The sequence below is a fragment of the Notechis scutatus genome, chromosome 13, assembly GCF_049901735.1.
Source record: "Notechis scutatus isolate UNSWTSFEM ecotype Mainland chromosome 13, rNotScu1.2, whole genome shotgun sequence".
NCBI lineage: Eukaryota > Metazoa > Chordata > Lepidosauria > Squamata > Elapidae > Notechis > Notechis scutatus.
Genome location: NC_142021.1, coordinates 8,163,536 through 8,186,091, shown reverse-complemented (window position 1 = coordinate 8,186,091; position 22,556 = coordinate 8,163,536). Strand labels below are relative to the sequence as shown.

The 22,556-nt window shown below is 46.3% G+C and overlaps 1 protein-coding gene across 1 annotated transcript; it reads right to left on the bottom strand.

Annotated features, from left to right (window-relative positions):
• Positions 1–1,898: 1,898 nt before the first annotated feature.
• On the bottom strand, positions 1,899–21,031 carry LOC113423504 (uncharacterized). Its single transcript, XM_087942899.1, has 7 exons — positions 20,963–21,031; positions 7,952–8,910; positions 5,852–5,903; positions 5,649–5,751; positions 4,902–5,044; positions 3,739–3,957; positions 1,899–2,760 (listed from the first exon to the last, which is right to left on the bottom strand). The coding sequence occupies exons 2-7, from the start codon at positions 8,821–8,823 to the stop codon at positions 2,032–2,034; spliced, it is 2,118 nt and encodes a 705-aa protein (XP_087799025.1). The 5' UTR covers positions 8,824–8,910; positions 20,963–21,031; the 3' UTR covers positions 1,899–2,031.
• Positions 21,032–22,556: the final 1,525 nt, after the last annotated feature.

Below are 22,556 nucleotides of genomic sequence, written 5' to 3'. Positions count from 1 at the left end.
TACATCTTTTCTTGCCACGTTTATGACAGTGAATCTCTGCCATTGTTAACATTAGTAATAGTTAGATAATTTGATCTCCCCATTGACGTTTATCAGAAGGTCGCAAAGGGGGATTGTATGACCGACCGTCATAAGTGCAAGTCCATTGCCAAATGTGTGAATTTTCAACAGGGATGCTGCAACGGTCGTATGTGTGAAAAGTGGTCATAAGTCGCTTTTTTCAGTGCCTTTGGTCACTAAATGAACTGTTGTAAGTCAAGAACTACCTGTAGTTGCTAAAAGTCAAGGATCTTGCAAATAAAACATGCACCTTGCTGTAAAAATCATAGCAAAGTTTACTTAGCATCTTATCCATCACCTACCGTTCAATTCAAAACCCTCAACCAACACAAATCTGGAGTGTGCAACCCCACATTCTAATAATACTGTAATTCCAAGTGCAATTTATTAAGGTGTCACGGACTGATCCCCTTCTTAAAAATCTTCTCGAGTGAGGAATTTGAATCAAACACCAGGCTTAAAAATGGGGAGCAGGGTCGATTCAAAATATAGTGCGTTTAAAACGGCAAACCTTTAAACCAGCCGCATCTCTTTCCCCGGATTCTGTCATTGTGCGATCCCCGAAAAGATGCAGCTGCTTTAAAGAGCTACATAGGTAGGCGTGGCGTGAGAACCATCGTCTGCTCCAAAACATATCGCGGTCTTCAGATCTGAAGAAAGTAGCCTTCTCAAAAAAAAAAAAAAAAAAAAGGCTTAGCCCCGTTTTCAGAATGTCACCGAAACGTCCTTCCTTGGCACGGTAACATTTTGGCAATCTCACAACTTCGGCGGATTTTTTTTTTTTTGAGCGCATTGCGACACGCCAACCCACCCAAACTTGAATCCAAGTTCACACCAACTGGGCGTGATGGGTGATTGTGCGAATTGCAAACCCTGTTGGTGTGGTGGCGGTATTTTCGTTGGCTGGCTTTGGAATTGCTATCCACAGAAACGGCATCTTCTCACTGTAGTGGCGGGGGAGAGAGAGGATTCGCAAAAGCCGGCGCCTTTGAATAAAACATGTTAATCTAAAGTTCTCCCCCAATTGCCTTCTCGCGTGCATTGTTTATATTTTTAGTTATCCCCAGAGGTGGGCTGCTGGGGTCTGCAGGGGTTCGGAAGAGCCCCTAGCTAAGATTCTGTGCAGTTTGGAGAAGCCCCACATCCCACTCCTGGCTGGCCCCGCCCACCCCTCCCAAGGAGTCCCCACCTGGCCCGTTTGGGATGCAGGTAAGTGCAGGGCACATGAGGCTTGGGGAGGGCGAAAAACAGGCCTCCTGGAAACTCGGGAAGGCCAGAAATGGGTCCATTTCTGGCTTCCAAAGAGCCTCTGTAGCCCGTTTTTAGCAAGGGTTTCTCTGCCCAATTGCTGGGTGGGCGTGGCCTAGTCAGCCTCCAGAGCCCAGGGAAGGCAAAAACGCCCCTCACTGTGGGGCAGGAGGCCAACTAGGCCACGCCCACCATGGCCACGCCCGCCCAGCAACTGGGCAGAGAACCCCCTGCTAAAAATTTTGAAACCCACCCCTGGTTATCCCAGCTCTGTCCATAAGTTGCCCTCTTTTTTTGAAACTATAGTCAAGCCTCAGTAGACCGTTCCATCCATCGTGGCCAGAATTTGGTGGATCTCTTGCTAAGGATTGTATCCAGAACCGTCTCTTTTTACCTAAAGCCCGATAGGCTTTAGATCTGGTCACGCACCCCAAATTCAAACACAACTTTAAAAAAAAATAAAAAGCTTATTTCAGAGGTGGGGAAAAAAAAACATCAGGCGGGTCTTTCTTGCATTCAGGACCGGAAAATGGTGCTCCGCAGCCACATCCGTCGTCATCGTTGCATCCAACTTAAGACAAAAGTTTTTGGGCAAGCGCTGTGGAGCGCAGCATCCAAAGGCCGTCTCTCTGGATGTCTGTGGGCAGAACCACTCAGTTCCATCTCAAAAGGATCATTCGGTCGTCTCCACTTCCAGTTCCACAAAACAAGGACCCTTCCCGATCAAAAGAGCACGTTCGGACAAGCCGTCGAATCGAAACGGGCTGGGAGCTCTGGTTTTGGGCCTGGAGCATAGGTTTCAACCCCGTCGCCCAGAAAATCATCTTGGGAGGAACTGGAGGAGGGGTCCCCCCACAGACCCATGCCCAACCTGCTTCCGGGGGCCTCCTCTGAGTCTTCTTCAAGCGATAGGTCCACCATCTGCTCCTTTCTTGTGGCCGGTCTGCCTTCACAGAGGACTGCGTTCGTCTCGGACAAAACGTCAGCGCACTGATTGGCGTGCTCTGCCAAAACCAAAGGCTGTTGATCGTCTCCTTCTTCAGAAATCGCAAACACCACTTTGGGCCTGTCCACATCTACAGAAGCCTCCTTGGGCTTGGAAGAGTTGACGGTGCTGCTTTTCAATCGGAAGGCGGCAGCGTCCAGGGCATCCTTCCCTCCCAGGCGGGGATTTCGGACAAGGGACAGAGGGGCCTCAACTTTGGAGTGCTCAGGAAGCCTCGGGTGGCTGCAACCAGGAGAACCGGTCAAGAGATCGAAAGAGGGGTTTGTGAATTGGGACCTCCTTGAGTTAGAACCACTGGTCAGCTTGTGCGGTTTCTGGGCCAAGGGTGTCCATGGGTTACTGGCCAAACCTTCCAAGCGGGGCCCTTCGGACGTTCCTTCAGCTTCTCCAGGGGAGGTAACTTTCTGAATTCTGATGGGCTGGTTTGGGGTGGAGGTCGAAAAACCCTGGCAGGGAAGAGAAGATCCGTGTCAAGAACTTTTTGAGAGAAAATGGAGAAGCAACATTCCTTTAAGGTGTATGGATTAGATCAAGTTTTAAGACTTGCGGACTTCAACTCCCAGAATTCCTGAACTAACACGAATGGAGGAGGAATTCTGGGAGTTGAAGTCCACAAGTCTTAAAGCGGTCAAGTTTGAAGACCCCTGGGTTAGATAGTTACAGATGAGAGAGAGGAAGAAATAAAGATGGAATAGAGAAAGTGTGAGGTTGATAGATAGATAAATGGATGGATGGATGGATGAATATGGATGGATAGTTATGGATAGAGTTGTAAGTAGAGATAGACAACACAGATATGGATAGCTAGCTATGAATGTAGACAGATGGGTGGATGAGTAGATAGATGACAGAGTTGATGGAGAGAGAGAGACAGAGAGAGAAACAGAGAGAGAGACCGGTAGATAGATAGAGATACAGAGAGAGAAATATACGTATATGTATGTATATACACAGAGAGAAAGAGAGAGAGAGATGATAGAATATACGATATATATGCTGGAGCATATAATGCCAGTTTGGTTCAGCACAGATTTTGTTACACTCTTATGTACAAGTAGAACTTGACGTACGACTTAGAACATCCATCCTTGAGTTGTGCCTGATTTTACGGCCATTTTTCTACAGCCATTAAGCGAATCACCTTGATTATTAGGCCAATCCAGCTTCCCCCACTGGGTTGGCTTGTTGGAAGGCCCCCAAATGGAGATCCCACGTGATCCCTGGATGGTACCCGCCACCGTCAACGCGTGCCAGTCCCCAAGCTCGATCCCGTGACCATGAGGTTGCTGGGGTGGGTGGATCCCCAAGGCGAGAACGGCCGTTAAGTCGAGGACTATCTGTGCCTTGAACCCATGGTGGAACCGCTGGTTTCAAGCCCCTGGATTCACGCCTGCCTCCTTTCCTCCCCAGGCACCAATACTCACTCCACTTTTGTCCGCTTTGGGGAAAGGACCATTGTGGCTCCAGCGGCCCCATTGCTCCTGCAGCTGTGGGAAGGGAGCCAAGAGATTGTGGAAGGTCCGTGCGCGCCACGCCTGCTGCTTCAGGGAGTTGGACATTTGGCTGCCGGGCTCCGTCTGCTTGGGGATCAGCCATTCCGACACGGAAGTCGGGCTGGTGATGCTTCTCGTCAATGCCTTCTCCTAAGGAGAGAGGGAAACCCCCCATGGGAAGGTGGTGTGGGGTTTTCAGGCAGCGCACGTGGCTGGATGGAATGCTTTCTCTTGAGCCATGGCATGTCTTTCTGGGGAAACGGAGGGTCACTGCAGCCAACCGGTCCCCAGACAATCCCGTCTGTTTGGGTCAGAGCAGTGGTGAGATTCAGCCGGTTTGCACTGGCTCAGTAAAACCAGTTGTTAACTTGCTGAGCAGTTTGGTGAACTGGTTGTTGGAAGAAATCATTAGGGCAGAGAACCGGTTGTTAAATGATGTGAATCCCACCACTGGGTCAGAGTAAGAATCCATGCAGGAAAAATATGGCTGGATATTTATTTATGGATGAAATGCAAGGAAAACCAAAACATTTGGCTGGCAAAAACAAGATTAAAAGCAGGCAAAATCTAAACAAGGAAACCACCTTTCTCTCTCTCCTTCTATTTCTCTCTTTCTTTACCTATTTATCTCTCTCTATCTCTCCCTCTCTTTCTCCCTTCTCTCTTTCTATTTCTCCCTTTCTTTACCTTTTTATCTCTCTTTATCTCTCCCTCTTTCTCCCTTCTCTCTTTTTCTCTCCTATTTCTCCCTTTCTTTACCTTTTTATTTCTCTTTATTTCTCCCTCTCTTTCTCCCTTCTCTTTTTCTCTCTCTCCTTCTATTTCTCTCTCGTTATCTTTTTTCTCTCCCCCTTTCTTTCTGCCTTTCTCCTTTATTTCCTTTTTCTCTCTTGCTTGCTTTGTCTTTCTTTCCCTTTTTCCTTTTTCTCTCTCTCTTTCTCTTTTATTCTTTCTCTTTTTCTCTCTTTCTCTTTCTTTTCTTTCTTCTTTCTTTCTTTCTTTCTTTCTTTCTTTCTTTCTTTCTTTCTCTCTCTCTCTCTCTCTCTCTCTCTCTCCCTCTCCCTCCCCCCTCTCTCCTCCCCCCTGTTCCTTACCTGTATTTTACAAGAGGTAAAACTCAAGCGACCAGGTTCTGGATTGGCAGAAATAATGAACACCTCATCACCTCCCATCACTGCTGAGATTGGAGGGGAATCTAGATCAATGATGGGTTCCAGATTGCCAGGGCAGGAAGTGACTGGAGAAAATACCAAAATGTATTCATTCGCACCAAAGAAATAGCAAGCACATTTTCAGAATCATTTGTAACCTATTTGGCATTCTTTTCAGATGCTTTACAGCCGTGCTTCTCAACTCTGGCAGCTTTAAGATGGATGGGTTTCAACTCCCAGAATTCCCCAACCAAGTTCATCCAGAGTTTCATTCTTCACCACCACCACTCTTTGCTGGGCTGGGAATTCTGGGAGTTGGAAAGCTTACTCATCTTAAAGTTGAGAAATACTTCTCAATAGTCACGGATCTTCTCTAACAATCATGAATCTTCTCCTTGGAAGACTTCCAGAGTGCCTCTTCATGTCTTCTATCAACTTTCCCTAATCTTGTAGGACCTCTAGATACATTGGACTTTGCTTCTCACAATTCCCTCGCAGTGGTTCAAAATAACCAGATACTATTATAGGATGTCTCTAATGTATTACCGGTAGCAGATCATTCCTTAATCCACACACAAGAAATTCGTAATACTCTTTGGTTGCGTGATATCACAGCAAGGATGAAATGGACTATGAGGTCCTAAACAAGAACTCTCTAGTTACAAAGATGGGACAACAAAGTCTGCTCACCCGCGCCATTTCCCCCAAGAGAATGATTGTTGTTTTCATTTTCTTGACATGGGATCACCAGCTGGAGTTCACTGATGTCAACCCCGGAGTTCTGGATCTGATTCTACAATTCCAAACATTTCCAAGTTCAAGCGATCGAGTGGCAACCAGGTTCAAAATTGGTAAACAAAGTCCACAGAAGGACCTGAAATAATTATACTTACTTCTTGATCACTGTGGACTTCCAGAGAACTTCTTTTGAGACATAACCTCCACCTGGAAAATAAAGGAACAGAAAACACATCAAATCATTTAACATAGTAACAGAATAACAGAGTTGGAAGGGACCTTGTAGGTCATCTAGTCCAACTCCCCACCCAAGCAGGAGACCCTACACCATTTCTGACAGGTGGCAGTCCAGTCTCTTCTTGAAAGCCTCCAGTGATGAAGCTCCCACAACTTCTGAAGGCAACTTCTGTGTCCATGGGTGGATTGTTCTCACTGTCAGGAAATTCCTTCTTATTTCCAGGTTGAATCTCTCCTTGGTCAGTTTCCATCCATTATTCCTTGTCTGACCTTTGGGGACTTTGGAAAATAGCTTGACCCCCTTCCTCCTCTCTGTGGCAGCCCCTCAAATATTGGAAGACTGCTATCCTGTCTCCCCTGGTCCTTCTCTTCCCTGGACTAGCCAGGCCCAGTTCCTGCAACCGTTCATCACGTGTTTTAGTCTCCAGACCTTTGATCATCTTAGATAGATTCAGATTAACAGAGTTGGAAGGGACCTTGTAGGTCATCTAGTCCAACCTCCCACCCAAGCAGGAGACCCAACACCATTTCTGACAGATGGCAGTCCAGTCTCTTCTTGAAAGCCTCCAATGATGAAGCTCCCACAACCTCCGAAGGCAACTTCTGTTCCACGGGTTGATTGTTCTCACCGTCAGAAAGTTTCTCCTTCTTTCCAGGTCGAATCTCTCCTTGCTCAGTTTCCATCCATGATTCCTTTGTCTTGCTCAGCCACATAAATCCTGGGCTCAATTGTGTCGTAAGCTGAGGACTTCCTGTAAGTTGGCCGTTTTGGCTATTCCACAATTTGCCAAGTTGGGAGATCTTTGTGGGCAACTTCTTTGTTTGTCTTCGCCAACGAATCGAAATGACCCCATCCTGGATTCTACAGGGCATCCATGGTTTGTATTCACGAAGGTGACCAGATGAATTCTGGGGCCAGAAAGCAATTAGAAGGATTGGCCAACCAACAAGGGAAGCTTTCATTCCTTCTCCAACCGGTACACAAAGGGAGCAGTGTGGCAAAAATCTTGGAGAATCCCCAGAGGGTGGTGGAGGAAAATGAATCTTTGGACATTTCACTGGCTTTTCCTCACCCCCCACCCCACCCACTCATTTACACACACAAACACACACTATTTGAATAGTGTTAGGTGACCACCTACACAACCAGAACTGGAGAAATATGTCTGGGACAGGTTTGCCGACTGGGACCAAGCTGCTACTTTTTAGCCTCACCAATGAATACGAGGAGGAGGAGATGATGGAGAGGAGGATGGAGAGAAGTAAACTCCGCCGCGGGGTGGCTGCTTGCTGAGGCTTCGGAAAAGCACGGCGGAGCAACAGGGAAGGAGAACATATCCCATGCTTCCCAAAACTGATTTTGTTTTCCTTCTATCACTGAGCAATCAAGTTTGGGACTTTCAGATCAGTGTTGCACCAAGGAAAGGAGCTTGAAGCTTGGGGTCTCCGAGAATCAATCATGAGTCAATCCGGAGGGTTGGACTGGATGACCTACCAAGGTCTCTTTCAACTCTGTTAATCTGAATCTATCTTAAGATGATCAAAGGCGAGGCTAAAACTTAAACAGTTGAACAGTTGCAGGAACTGGGCCTGGCTAGTCTTGTGACAAGAAGGACCAGGGGAGACAGGAGAGACAGGAGAGCAGTCTTCCAATATTTGAGGGGCTGCCACAGAGAGGAAGGAAGTGGGTCAAGCTGTTTATCAAAGCCCCTGAAGGCCAGACAAGGAATCATGGATGGAAACTGAACAAGGAGAGATTCAACCTGGAAATAAGGAGGAATTTCCTAACAGCGAGAACAATCAACCGATGGAACAGAAGTTCCCTTTAGAAGTTGTGGGAGCTTCATCCCGGGAGGCTTTCAAGAAGAGACTGGACTGCCATCTGTCGGAAATGGTGTAGGGTCTCCTGCTTGGGTGGGGGGGGTTGGACTAGATGACCAACAAGGTCCCTTCCAACTCAGTTAATCTCTTAAGACTGAAAACACCAAACGGTGAAGAATCTACCACCTCTCACTTACCTACATGCAATGCAGAGTGAGGACAAAAGAACCATCGCAAAGAACAGGATGCCCGTGATGACCACCAACATCATAGTATTCTCTTCTCCATCCTTAATGTCGTTTGTGGGCGTCACCTCCGTCCCATTCTTGTACTCAAAGAGCATGGCGAAGCCTCGCCCACGGTTGGTTGTGGTGATCAGCTCCACAATAACTTCCACCATCTTAAGAGAAGACCCAAAGGTCATGTTTTGATTCAAGGGCGATTTGGTCCCACAGAAGCGAGAAGAAAAAGCAATGAGGTCTGAGACGTACAAGACATCATCTGGACAAAGATCAGCGGAGAATGATGGCGTGGAAGAGATGTTGAGTGGCAAGATCACGGTTGAAATGGCAGCCTCATCTCCAAAAATCACCTTTCCTACATGTTTCTGAGCACCTTCAGCGTTCTCCTTAGCAGGGTAGCGAGCAAAGAATATTTTGTCCAACAAGTCCTCCTTCTCCTGTTTTCCACCTTGTCTCGTCAAGGTATCGTTGGTTCCTTCCTGGATTGGAAATTTACTTGGTTGAGTGACAGCTAAGTCTTTGGGTTCTCCACTTGGATGCAATACTTTCCACTCAAGGTTTTGAGAAGTGGCTTCCGGAAAGCCATCATCAAGATCTGTTGAGTCAAGATGAGGGTCAACCGAAGTCTTGGTTGGAACGACGGTGCTTGAATACTGTGCGATTTCTTCTCTGGGCGAAGAATCCTTGTTTGTATTTTGGGTTAAAGCAAAATAGCCATCCCAGGCGTTTGGGTCTTCATCACTGATGCTTTCAAACACATCGAAGTCAAAGATCTCCAACAATAAGTAGGCCTTAGCAGGGATAAGAAATCGCCAGACGCAGTGCATGCCCGATGAATAATTGTTGGGAAAGCCAGGAGATAAAATCAATCCTCTTTCCCAGGAACTGAACTGAGCCCCACAGGAATAATAGACCTGAAACAACAAAAATTTAAATATGAGCCAGCCGTGTGCTGCAGCTGCCAAAAAACAACCAACAGTTCTAGGCTGCATAAACAGAGGGATAGAATCAAGATCACGTGAAGTGTTAATACCACTTTATCATGCCTTGGAAATGCCATACTTGGAATATAGCATCCAGTTTGGGTCACCACGATGTAAAAAAAGATGTTGAGACTCTAGAAAGAGTGCAGAGAAGAGCAACGAAGATGATTAGGGGACTGGAGGATAAAACATGAACGGTTGCTGGAACTGGGTATGTCCAGTTTGATGAAAAGAAGGACTAAGGGTGACATGATAGCAGTGTTCCAATATTTGAGAGGCTGCCAAAGAGAAGAGGGTGGGCTCAAGCTATTCTCCAAAGCACCTGAAGGCGGGACAAGAAGCAACAGATGGAAACTAATCAAGGAGAGAAACAACTTAGAACTAAGGAGAAATTTCCTGACAGTTAGAAAAATTAATCAGTGGAACAACTTGCCTCCAGAAATTGTGAATTCTCCAACACTGGAAGTTTTTAAAAAAGATGTTGGATAACCATTTGTCTGAAGTGGTGTAGGGTTTCCTGCCTAGGCAGGAGGTTGGACTAGAAGACCTCCAAGGTCCCTTTCAACTCTGTTATTCTAATATCCTAAAATGAGGAAAATTCATGCTCATTTCCTTCAACAGAAGCATTTGCTCTGTCAACTGACCAAGTTCTCCTCCTTTTGGCCCCATCAGTTCTAAGTTGCTCATGGGTACAAAACAAAGTTTTTCCTCTCTTGAAAAAAAACATTGGGACTCATGCTGGTTCAGTCTTTCAAGACCTGCAACCCAAACACAACTGGTTGTGTTGAGGAAGTCAGTGGAACGGCTTGCCACCAGAAGTTGTGGCTGTTCCATCACTGGAGGTTTTTAAGAAGAGACTGGACAGCCACTTGTCCCAATGGTATAGGGCAGGGGTCCTCAAACTTGGCAACTTGAAGACTTGTGGATTTCAACTCCTAGAAGTTGAAGTCCACAAGTCTTCAAGTTTGGAGACCTGACTGGGGAATTCTGGGAGCTGAAGTCCATAAGTCTTCAAGTTGCCAAGTTTGGACACCTCTGGTATAGGGGGTCTCCTGCTTGAGCAGGGGGTTGGACTAGAAGATCTCGAAGGTCCCTTCCAGCTCTATTCTCAATTGAATTGAGGAAAACTAGCCAGTGTCTTCTCCATCAAGAGAAGAGATAGTCTGTCTGATGTGTTAAAGCTATAACATAAAAAAAATCTACAGGGAGTCCTTGAAATACGACCACGAGCCCAACGTTTTTGTGGGTCAGTTATTGAGTTTTGCCCCATTTTACATTTACTTGCCACCATTGCTGAGTGAACCCTTCAGTTGTTAAGGTAGCAACACAGCTGTTAAGTTAATCTGGCTTCAAGTGTCTACATTTTGATCCCATCGCCATGGGAGAATGCTGCATCGGTTATATGTGTGAAACTCGGTCGTAAGTTGCTGCATTGAGTGCCTTGGTAACTTCAAACAGTCACTAAATGAATAGTTGTAACTCAAGGACTGCCTGTATGTTTTACGGTGAGGCTTCAGTCCAAGGATACAAAACATCCATGGAATTTCAGCCTCAACCAAAAAGATATAAACCCTCCTATATTTTGCTATTTCCCCACTCACTATCAAGCTTGGATAGAGCGAAGTTATACATTAACAAGACTTTCTTCTATTTTATTTTTAGTTATTTATTATTTGATTTGTCAATCACTTACAAGGTAATAGGTATAAGTATAAACATGAGTAAGAATACAGGAAATAGGTACGAATAAATGGGGACAATAGGATAGGGATGGTAGGCACGATGGTGCACTTATGCACGCCCCCTTACAGACCTCTTAGGAATGGGGTGAGGTCAGTAGTGGATAGTTTGAGGTTAAAGGAGTGGGGGGGTTAGAGGATGTAACAACAGAGTCAGGTAGTGCGTTCCCGGCATTGACCACTCTGTTGCTGAAGTTGTATTTTCTACAATCAAGTTTGGAGCAGTTAACATTGAGTTTGTATCTGTTGTGTGCCCTTGTATTGTTGCAGCTGAAGTAGTCATTGACTGGTAGGACATTGTAGCAGATAATTTTGTGTACTACGCTTAAGTCCAACCGCAGGCAGCGTAGTTCAAGATTGTCCAAGCTCCATCTGTTCTCTGACATTAATTGTGGAGGAAAAGAGGGTTTAAAAAAACAAAAACTACACAGGGATTAAGTCATTTTTAGTCTGTTTAAACACAAATGAATCTTGGCAGGAGAACAGAGAAGTCACACAGAGTTTGTATATAAGCCCAGATGTGAAAATATTGCAGATTCTTTCCCCTTCAGTCGGAAATTAAAACTCGCTGGAGAATAATAGGAATAACAGGGTTGGAAGGGAGATTGGAGGTCATCTAGTCCAACCCCCTGCTCAGCAAAGACACCCTATACCCTCCTGGACAAATGGCTGTCTAATCTCTTCTTAAAAACCTCCAGTGATGGAGAGCACCCACAACTTCTGGAGAAAGTTTTTTTTCCCCCCAAGTTTTCTCTCAGCTTCATACACAGAGCCACCTTCTTCTTCACGTCATGGTTTGTTTCTGCTCCAAATCATATTATTTGGCTTAGAACAAGGATTGACCCAAGATATTTGATTGTCAGAAAAAGAGACAGTGATGAAGCCCTCCTTCTCCATTCCAGGGTAAGGCAGTTCTCTCGGGACTGATCCAAAAATATACTTTACTAGCTGGATACCTGTGCTTCACTACGAAACAATGTGATTGGTGCTTAGTTTTTTGGGAGGAAAATAAAGAGGAAAAAATTCTGCCTCTGCCTACCAGCATCCATCAGTATTCATCTGGCTGGCGTCCTGTCAGTGTGTGAGAGAGTTGAGGGCTGTTTGGAAACTGAAAGAGTATTTGCTGTATGAGCAAGGAGCCAACAAGGAGCCTGGGTGTGGCTTAGCTCAACTGTTCTGGACTAATGCTGTTTGGTGCTGTGAAACCGAAACTCCTCTGCTTGTGTTTTGCATTTGGAAATTTCTTTTTTTCAGGTGGGGAGGGGGAGTAGAACTCCTTAGCATCAGAGCGTGTTAATAATAATATACGAAATACTAATGCTCTGATGGTCATTTGGAAAAATCCTTTCTTAGTGAGCACCTAGAAGCCAAGAGGAACATAGGTGCCAAATTTCAAGTTTGTAGGCTTTACAATTCTGGAGATTTTGTGATGATGCGTGAGGAGCATTTCGCTTTTATATATATAGAAGAAGAAGATTTACAACACCTGATGCCTCTTGATGTTCTTTTGGAATTATCACCCCCCCCCCCCCAAAAACAAGTTTTCTTTTTTAAAATCATTGGTAACGAATGTGGTATTTTAGGATTTTATTGTTTCTCCTATTTTTTTCTTGAAGACCCAAACAATTCTGGTATCAAGATTGATACCCATTTTACGGTAATGAGATGCAAAAATCTATATTATATGGTGTAAAAATATCAGAGTGGTGCGGTGGCTTAGAGGTGCAGCTCTCACCTCACAATCAGGAGGCTGTGAGTTCGATCCTAGGTAGCGGCAGATTTTTCTGTCTCTGGGTATACTGAGAATATATATCTGCTGGGGGGAAAAACTCCGCACTGGTGACAGGAAGGGCATCCGGTCCGTAAACACAGCTTCATTTAGTTGCCCTGACTCTACCCCGATGCAAGGGTCATTAAAAGAAAAAGAAAAATAGTGTATAATATAAAATGGCCACAAGATGGAGCCAAAGAGTTATCCCAACATGTCTCTGCTGCCATCTTGTGGTCATGAAGAGTTTTACACCCCCCGATCTGGTACCCTCTGAGCTTGCTGAAGATCTGTCCCCAAGAATAAGAACAGCACTGCTTACATCTGATGCTGTTCTTATTCTTATTTGCTCGAAGCCACACTAGCTGGTGTTCCGCAACATCGTGTGATCTTCTCTTCTTTCAAATCTTTTACACAGAAATGCTTAGAGATGAGAAAGCGTGGAAGCCTAATTAAATCTATTAGATTTAAAAAAAAGAATTAAAAACCCTAATCCAATCTAGTAGATTATCATTGTGTTTATACCGCCTGCTTTGCATCGTAACCAGATGGATTTTATACAGTTAAATGCCACTGTCTCTTTAATTAGGAAAAAGCCCAGCAAGATTTAGAATTTACTTCTGATCTTTGGGCTTAGCCAGAAATTATTTTTTTCCCCCATAGCACCAAATTACTTGAGCTTAGTTGACATGTTTTTCTCTCGCTGATTACAGCTTCAGATGCCAGTAAAGTCTGCCTGGTAATTGCACAGAAAGAGAAAATTGCCCGTGAGTCAACGCAGACTGGCTTACTCATTCAGAAAAGGTGTGGTTTTCTTCACAACCACCTTGAATATCAAACAGCTTGTTGTTTCCTCGTGAAACTTTTCTTTCTTTCTTTTTCTTCCTAGTGGAGGATTCCAAACACAGGTAAGTCCTCGACTTGCGACTTCAGTTGAAGCCAGAATTTCCCTGGCTAAGCAATGGCATTCAACAAGCCATACCAATGTTACAACGTTTTTTTTTTTTTGGGGGAAGGTTTTGGCACAGTTGTTCAGCAAATCACTGCGTTGTTAAATGACTCATGCAGTCATTAAGCGAATCCAACTTCCTCTTCAGGTAGCCTTCCACTTAACAACGGTTTGTTTAGTAGCCGTTCATAATGGCACTGAAAAGAGTGACTTACGACCGTTTTTCACCCTCACGACCGTTGCAGCATCCCTGTCCTTGCGTGGTTAGAATTCAGAACGTTTGACAACCGACTTGTATTTATGACGGTCGCAGCGTCCCCCGGGGTCAAGTGATCCCCTTTTGCGACCGTCTGACCAGCAGAGTCCGGGTGGAAGCCAGATTCACTTAACAACCGGGTTACTAATTGAACAACTGCGATGAAATGACTTGACAAGGGTGGCTTGAAAGATCGTAGAACGGGTTAAGACTCACTTAAGAAATGTCTCGCTTAACAACGTGACTGTGCTCAATGGGGGGTCGTAAGTCGAGGACTACCCCATATTGGGCGTTGGTTGTCCAAATCTGGCTGGGATGGTCGCAACTGGCAATCTCATGATCCAAAACAACAGCTAGTTCCGGATTATTTCTTCCCTGCCTTGTTGAGCGTAACACAAAGTTTAATGCAAGAGCGATCTTGCAGAACTTAGATCGATTTACAACATTAAACTTACTTCCTTATAGGTGGTCCTCAACTTACAACTATTCGTTTGATTATAGAATAACAAGAGTTGGAAGGGACCTTGGAGGTCTTCTAGTCCAACCCCCCCTGCCTAGGCAGGAAACCCTATAGCATTTCAGACAAACAGTTTTCCAACATCTTTTTAAAAACTTCCAGTGTTGAAGCAGCCACAACTTCTGGAAGGAAGTTCTTCCACTGATTAATTGTTTTGATTGTCAGGAAATTCCTCCTTAGTTCTAAGTTGCTTCTCTCCTTGATTAGTTTCCCTCCATTGCTTCTCATCCTGCCCTCAGGTGCTTTGGAGAATAGCTTGACCCCCTCTTTTTTGAGGCAGCCCCTGAGATATTGGAAGAGTGCTATCATGTCTCCCCTAGTTCTTCTTTTCATTAAACTAGATATACCCAATTCCTGCAACCGTTCTTTATATGTTTTAGCCTCCAGTCCCCTCATCATCCTGGTTGCTCTTCTCTGCACTCTTTCTAGAGTCTCAACATCTTTTTTTACATCGTGGCGAACAAAAACTGGATGCAGTGTTTCCAAGTGTGTCCTTACCAAGGCCTTATAAAGTGGTATGAACACTTCACCTGATCTTGATTCTATTCCTCTGTTTATGCAGCCTAGAACCATGTTGGCTTTTTTTGGCAGCTGCAGCACACGACTGGCTCCTATTTAAATGATTGTCCACTAGGACTCCAAGATCCCTCTGACAGTTACTACTATTGAGCAAGGCATCACCTATACTGTACCTGTGCATTTTGTTTTTCGTGCCTTTCTTGCTTCCTTGTTTGAAGCCACAGCACTGAAAAAAAAACAAAAACCTTTGGCTGTTTTCTACCCTTATAAGCTTCCCCATGATCAAAATTGGGATGCTTGGCAACTGGCTCATCTTTATGATGGTTGCAGTGTTGCCCGGGTTCGCGTGTTCCCTTTTTGCGATGAAGGCAACGGGGGTGTGGGGGTGTGGAACCAGCTTCACTTAACAACTATGTTCCTAAACTTCAACGATTGCTGTGGTGAGAAAGGTTGTGAAATGGGACAAAAAACAACTGTCTTCGCTTGGCGATGGAAATGTTGGGTTTATTTGCGGGCGTAAGTCAAGGACTACCTATGGATATCTTGCAAAGCTTGCTCTGTATTCCTGGCGATTTGGGAGGCAAAAAAAAAACAGAGAGTTCAATACTTAGGACAATTTCGATGTTGGAATCTTTCATAGATGTTTCATTGTCCTCCAGGCAGCCTTGCCTCAATCAATCAAAACGAGCGAGAAGGGAAAAACTGGGTTGCTGTATCAGAATAACAGAATAACCAAGTTGGAAGGGACCTTGGAGGTCTTCTAGTCCAACCCCCTGCTCAAGCAGGAGACTTTACGTCATCCCAAACAAATGGTTGTCCCATCTCTTCTTAAAAACTTTCCGTGATGGAGCAACCCAGAACTTCTGGAGGCCAAGTCATCTCACTGGTTCATTCTCTCCCACTGTCAGGAAATTTCTCCTGAGTTCTAAGTTGCTTTTCTCTTGGGTAGGTTTCTTCTAATTAATTTATCAATTCATAATTTAGTGGTCTTCTCTTCAGGAAACCCAGTCCGGCAGATCCCCTTCCGTGATCACAATCCTGGGAATCTGCTGAGAAAATCCCAAGCAATGCTCAAATCAAATCCTCAGGGGAAATTATAGGAGAGGCTCTTTGGGAGTTGTGTTGGTTTTTCAAAGCTCAGTTCATTCCCTTCCCTTCCCTTCTCCTCTCACCCCCATGCTGAGATAAAAACAGAAATTGTACTTTGTTTTCGAAGAGCGCAAAGTAGACTTTCTTTCATGTAGACCCCAGGATGTTCCCACATGTTGAGCATGCTACAGAAGGCCACACGGGTAAGAAAACAACCCACATGTGGGAAATGAAAAGGGCCAGGCCGTAGAAGATCATTTTGATCACTTCCTCTGGCTTTCAACCTCCCCAAATACCTTCAATAATTTTATGTCCCCTCCCTGCTTCCTCTTAAGAAAGTTAAAGGTTCCCCTTGCACCGAATATGTGCTAGTTGTTTCTGGCTCTAGGGGGTGGTGCTCATCTCCGTTACAAAGCCGAAGAGCCAGCGCTGTCCGGAGACGTCTCCGTGGTTATGTGGCCGGCAGGACCAAACGCTGAAGGCTCACGGAACGCTGTTCCCACCAAAGGGGTCCCCGTTTTTCTACTTGCATTTTTTTTACGTGGTTTCGAACTGCTAGGTTGGCAGAAGCTGTGACGAGGAACGGGAGCTCATTCCATTACGCGACGCTAGGGATTCGAACCGACGAACTGCCGACTTTGCTGATCGACAAGCTCAGCATCTTAGCCACCGCCTCCCTTAACTTAACTTAAAAAGTTACGGGCCACCAAATTCTGGAGTTTTTGATCATACATTGTTTTGATGAATATTGGTTTTGATGAACGTTAGTTCCTTGCATTAGTTTTAGTTGCAGCTCTACAAGTAGACCAACTTGCTCTTACAGCAAGTACAAAAACACTGGTTCCATCCTGGATTTCCCAAAAGAGGAACTCAAAAAAAAAAAAAAATAGCATCCTTTCAGCTCCATGCCTCCGTCTCCATATCACGAGTCTTTACTGAGAAATCTGGGAGTCGAAGTCTCCCTTATCTAGAAGGTCTCCAAATTGAGAAGAACCAATATGGAGATGAAAGTAGGACAATCTGACTTTTATTTGAGGAACTGGAGTGGATCCACTCTACTGAGTGGATCCAGGATATCAATGCCTTGCTGAAGGCAAATTTTCTATATGTTGGTCATTCTTGGTCATGGTTGACCCAACCTCTCTCTTCCCCCATTGTGTTGTTCCTCATTGTGGTGGTCTTGTACAGATGTACCGATTAACAGAGCTGGAAGGGACCTTGTAGGTCATCTAGTCCAACCCCCTGCCCAAGCAGGAGACTGTACACCATTTCTGAGAAATGGCAATCCAATCTCTTCTTGAAAGCCTTCAGTGATGAAGCTCCCATAACTTCCGAAGGCAACTTCTGTTCCATCGGTTGATGGTTCTCACTGTCAGAAAATTCCTCCTTATTTCCAGGTTGAATCTCTCCTTGGTCAGTTTCCATCCATTGTTCCTCGTCTGGCCTTTGGGTGCCTTGGAAAACAGCTTGACCCCTTCCTCCTCTCTATGGCAGCCCCTCAAATATTGGAAGACTGCTATCCTGTCTCTCCTGGTCCTTCTCTTCCCTAGACTAGCCAGGCCCAGTTCCTGCAACCGTCCATCGTATGTTTTAGCCTCCAGTCCCCTAATCATCTTCGTTGCTCTTCTCTGCAGTCTTTCTAGAGTCTCAACATCCTTTTTTAGTGACCAAAACTGGATAAGGTACTACAGTACTTATCTCACTAAGGCTTTATAGAGTGGTACGAGTACCTCACTTGTAGTCTTTGTTGGTTACAAACAACCCTACATCTATTATAAGCCAAAGGGGCCCATTTTTACCACTTGGCCGGCATTATTTATTGCATAGATTTGGCTTCTATTATTTGCTTGGTTGATCTGGCAAGAGAGCTAATACAGCAAGCTGTGATCCCGGCCTGGCTGCCAGATTGAATAGCTGAAATGTCAAAGACTTTATTAATCAAACTGCATTCTTTGCTAATTGAGGGACATAGTTTCAGAGTGGAAGGCATTTTCCCCCCCCCCTCTAACCAAATATTTTACTGAGCTTAGGAACAAGGCTGGGTGGAGGAAGGGAAAACAAAATCCATCTTTCTTCGCAATGCTTTCTTATTAGGGTTGGTCACCCAAGCCAGCTAGATGTTTAGACTGCAGTTGGTGTTTCTGTCATCCCCCGTTGATTCTTTCCCAAGGACCCTGGATAGGCAAATGTGGTCGTTTGGTGGTGTGAAAGGTTTCCTTGCAGGATGTCAGCTGTTCCAAGCCAAGCTGCCTTCTTGCAATTGACTTGTGGGGATTTTGTCAATGTTGATGGTGCTCAAGGGTTCCTCCAGATGTTTTGGGATGGGATTGCATCCAGGGTGCCTGTCACTTATGGGCGCTGTCTTGGCTTTCTTTTTTGGCCATAGTTGTCCCCTTCTATTGCACATCTTTGTATTTGGTGATTTTCCCTCCCTCCAGTTCTTTCTCTTCTCTTTTGCTGTCTCCAGCTAATGCCACATCCACTGTCCAGTATTTTTGTGTTTCCTGTCAACAACTGTTAAGTCTGTGGTGTTGTGTGGCAGGTGCTTGTTTGTATGTATTCTAAAGTTCCAGTGCACTTTAGGTTCTCCTCCTCCTCCTCCTCCTCCTCCTCCTCCTCCTCCTCTTCTTCTTCTTCTTCTTCTTCCTCCTCCTCCTCCTCCTCCTCCTCCTCTCTTCTTCTTCTTCTTCTTCCTCCTCCTCCTCTTCCCCTCTCTCCTCCTCTTCTTCTTCTTCTTCTTCTTCTTCTTCTTCCTCTTCCTCCTCTTCCTCTTCCTCCTCCTCCTCCTCCTCCTCCTCCTCTTCTTCCTCTTCCTCTTCTTCATCTTCCTCTTCTTCTTCTTCCTCCTCTTCCTCCTTCCCTTCTTTTTCCTCCTCCTCCTTCCTCCTCCTCATCTTCTTCTTCCTCCTCCTCTTCCTCCTTCCCCTTGTTCTTCCTCCTCCTCCTCCTCCTCCTCCTCCTCCTCCTCTTCTTCTTCTTATTCCTCCTCCTCTCCCTCTCCCTCTCCTCCTTCTTGTTCCCCTCCCCACCCATTATTTTAATACTTATTATTTTGTCTTTTCTGTAGTCCCACCAGTTCTTATTATTATTTCCAAGAAGCTCAATAGGCTGTAGATGACCCTGTTTTCCCCTTCCTGTGCATGGGTTCACAGGTCCCTGGAGGCTTTCAAGAAGAGAATGGACAGCCACTTGTGTGGAATGGAATAGGGTCTCCTGCTCGAGCAGGGGGTTGGACTAGAAGACCTCCAAGGGCCCTTCCAGCTGTCTTATTCTGTTCCATGAAGACGCTAGGTCGGAATTTTTCCCATCAGTAGAACATCCACTCAAGTTAGAAACCGTTGGGTTACCTTGTGGGGCCAAATCGATTCTAACTTTCATACTTCAGTGGAGATTTAAATCCAGAACTGCTCCCACTGACCTGGGTTTTCAAGAACCAAAACCATAACAAGACCAGAGCACACAATAGATACAAACTCAAGGTTAATCGCACCAAACTTGATTGCAGGAAATACGACTTCAGCAACAGAGTGGTCTATGTCTAGAATACTCTACCTGACTCTGTGGTTTTTTTCCCCCAAACCCCAAAAACTTTAACCTTAGACTGTCTACTATTGACCTCACCCCTTTCCTAAGAGGTCTCTAGGGGGCGTGCATAAGCGCACCAACGTGCCTACCGTCCCTGTCCTATTGTTTCTTTTATTTTTCTTATATGCATCCATGTATTCATAACTATGTTTTTACTTATACCTATTGTCTTGTAAGCAATTGACAAACCAAATAAAATAAATAGAATAGGAAGCTGACAACTCTTGGCTATTTTAGGGCGCTAAATTAATTGCTCCCCATTCCACCCCTCCATCAAACCATCTCCTGCTTCCTCTTTCTCTGTTCATCCCTTGAAAAACCTCCAGAAGGTGGCTAGTCCGTGGCTTGCAATGCCATGGCCATGGCGCGGGTACAAGCCAAGGCTTTCCAGCACCGTCCAAGCGGGAAAGCGCGCTCCGACGCCCCCGCAGCCTTCGCCCCCTCCCCAAATCTGCCCTGGCTTCGTTTGGGGGAGGAATTTGAAACCAAAGGGAGTCCTGTCCGCCTCTGTCCTCCCCTCCCAGCTCAAAGGATCGTAAACAACCCCGAATGGCTCTTCCTAACAACCCCCCCCCACACACATACACACCCGTTTCCTCCTCCCCACCCAATTTTCCTTTTCAATGAAAGCCACATGGGCCCTGTTTGGAAATCCAACCTCCCCGCTCTCGTCCGGCTCTACCTCTCCCCTTGTCTCCCGCACGCAACTTTCCATCGAGCCCCAGGAAACGGAGGAAGATTGGGGGTGGGCGTTGGGGTTGGGGAGAGAGAGAAGCCACCCCGACTTGTCCGGATAAACTCCCCCTCCACACACACACACACACACACACACACATTCCCCACTCCTTCCTTCCCTTGCCCGCTCGCCCAAAGTCTCAGCAAGGCGAAGCGCAATTACGCAGCGAGTGCGGCGCTTTGGAGAGGGTGCCCCCGGCTCTCGCGGTCGTCGGGAAGAGGCTCTTTCTTTGCAAGGTTAGGGGGTTGCGGGTAGTTGGTGGCAGAGTTGTTGTTTTTTGAGGGTGGGGGGGAGAACAGGGGAGTCCCCGGCGTCGGACAGTTTTGCCAAGGGGAGAAAAAGCAGCTTTAGAGGAAGAGGAGAAGAAGAGGGCAGAGGAAGAGAAGCGAGAGACCGAAAGGGGAGAGAGACCGAGACCGAGAGACAGACACAGCACACACACACACACACACAGAGAGAGAGAGAGAGAGAGAGAGAGAGAGAGAGAGAGAGAGAGAGAGAGAGAGAGAGAGAGAGAGAGAGAGGGAGGGAGGGGGAGAGAGAGAGAGAGAGAGAGAGAGAGAGAGAGAGAGAAAGGGAGGGAGGGAGGAAGAGAGGGAGGAGGGAGAGACAGACAGAGAGAGAGAGAGAAGAGAGAGAGAGAGAGGGGGAGGGAGGGAGAGACAGAGGAGGAGAGAAGACAGAGAGAGAGAGAAGAGAGAGGGAGGGAGAGAGAAAGGGAGGGAGGGAGAGACAGAGAGAGAGAGAAAAGAGAGAGAGAGAGAGAGAAAGAGGGAGAGAGAGACGCACACCCCCGCTTGGCAGAACCCTTTGCCCCCGGGTTACCTGGCCTTGAGCCCCCAGGACCAGCACAGGGCGGCCGCTGTCAGCAGAGGCAAGCAGGCGGGACGGCCCATCCTCGCTCCTCCGGTTGGGACGCTGCCTGCCTGCTGGGCGAAGCGGCCAGTGGCCGCGGAGGCTCAGCCCCTTATTCGCTCGGGCTGGCTGGCTGGCGGGCGGGCGGGCGGAATGGGTGGGCGCCCCCGCCCGGCTCCCCTCTCCCGTCCTCCCCCGACGCTGCCCGGTTGTCCGCTTCTCCCGCGCTGCTGTCCAGTCGCCTTCCTGGCCGCCTCCCCGGGGCGGGCGGGTCACCTGCGACGGGAGGGGTGGGGGCTTCGAGATCTCCCTCCCCCCTTCCTCTACCCAGCCCTGTTTGAGGCGGGGGGCGCGGGCGCAGCTTCGGTTAACGGGAGAAGGAAAGGAGGCGCCGTTGTGCTTGTCCCGGCCGGCTGCTTGGGGTCCCCCTTTTTCTGTTTTGGGGTTCCTTTTTCTTTCTATAGAGTCTAAGAAAGAAGGGAGAAGTCCGTCCCGCCCAAGGTGGCCCCTTCCTTCCCCTTCTCTTTCCCTTTTTTTTCTTCCCGTTTTCTTCTACTGCTTGTTTTTACTTCCTTCTCCCCCTCTCTCATTCAATTTTCCCTTCCTTCTCTCTCCTTTTCTCTCTCTCTCTCTCTTCCCCTTTTCTTTTTGCATCCCTTCCTTCTTCCCTTTCATCCTTTCTTTTTCTTTTTCCCCCGTTTCCCTCTTCCCTTCCTGCTTTCTCTTTTCCCTCTTCCTCCCTTTCCCTCTCAATTCCTTTCCTCTTTTCTTTTCTTCTCCCGATTATACTATTTTCGTGTACAGCTGGGCCACCTTAAGACCAACAAGTGAGGAAAAGGCAGAAAGTTTTTAAAGACGCCCCTTATGTCTGAAATTTTTAATAGCGCAAATAAACCAGTAACTGGGGGCTTCTCCCTTATTCCCTTAGCACATCTATTGAGGAACATGAGCCATCGTGTTATTTCGTCTTCTGCACATAAATATATATATTTTTTCCCCTCGATGTTTCTCATTCCAACATCCACCACAAATTTCAGAAGCAGGAAAGAGGAAGGGAAGAAACAAGAAGGCTCTGTGGAAGCATTGCTAGAAAAAACAGAAGACAACGCTCAGCTTTGTGCAGAAATTATGTTAATGTGCAGGTATAAATGACCCCTTAGAAATGACAACTGCGTTGAGAATAGAAAGGCCACCCATCTTGTGTTGATGGGACCAACTCAAAACCTCTTCCTCGGATACCACCAACCGTGAAAGGGTTTTCATGGCATATTTTTTTTTTATTTCCATCTTACGGTTCTTATTGCAAGTTAGACACCTTCTGCTTTGACTCACGGCAGGCTGAGAAGATGCTCATTGCCCGGTTACAATTGAGGGAGGGGTCAACTCAAAGAGGGGGATTTATCCTTTGGGTTGATGGTGACCCCCCCCCCAACTGTTAACAGAATAGAAGAATAGAATAGAATAAAATTCTTTATTGGCCAAGTGTGATTGGACACACAAGGAATTTATCTTTGGTGCACATGCTCTCGGTGTACCTAAAGAAAAAAATAAAATACGTTCATCA

Bases quoted from the DNA above. Each gene is read 5' to 3' on its own strand.
- LOC113423504 (XM_087942899.1), bottom strand. From the start codon at position 8,823: ATGCACTGCGTCTGGCGATTTCTTATCCCTGCTAAGGCCTACTTATTG. The intron at 3,958-4,901 runs GTAAGGAACAGG...CTCTCTCCTTAG, and splicing joins TTACCTCTTGTAAAATACAG to GAGAAGGCATTGACGAGAAG. The intron at 2,761-3,738 runs GTGAGTATTGGT...CTTCCCTGCCAG, and splicing joins CCAAAGCGGACAAAAGTGGA to GGTTTTTCGACCTCCACCCC.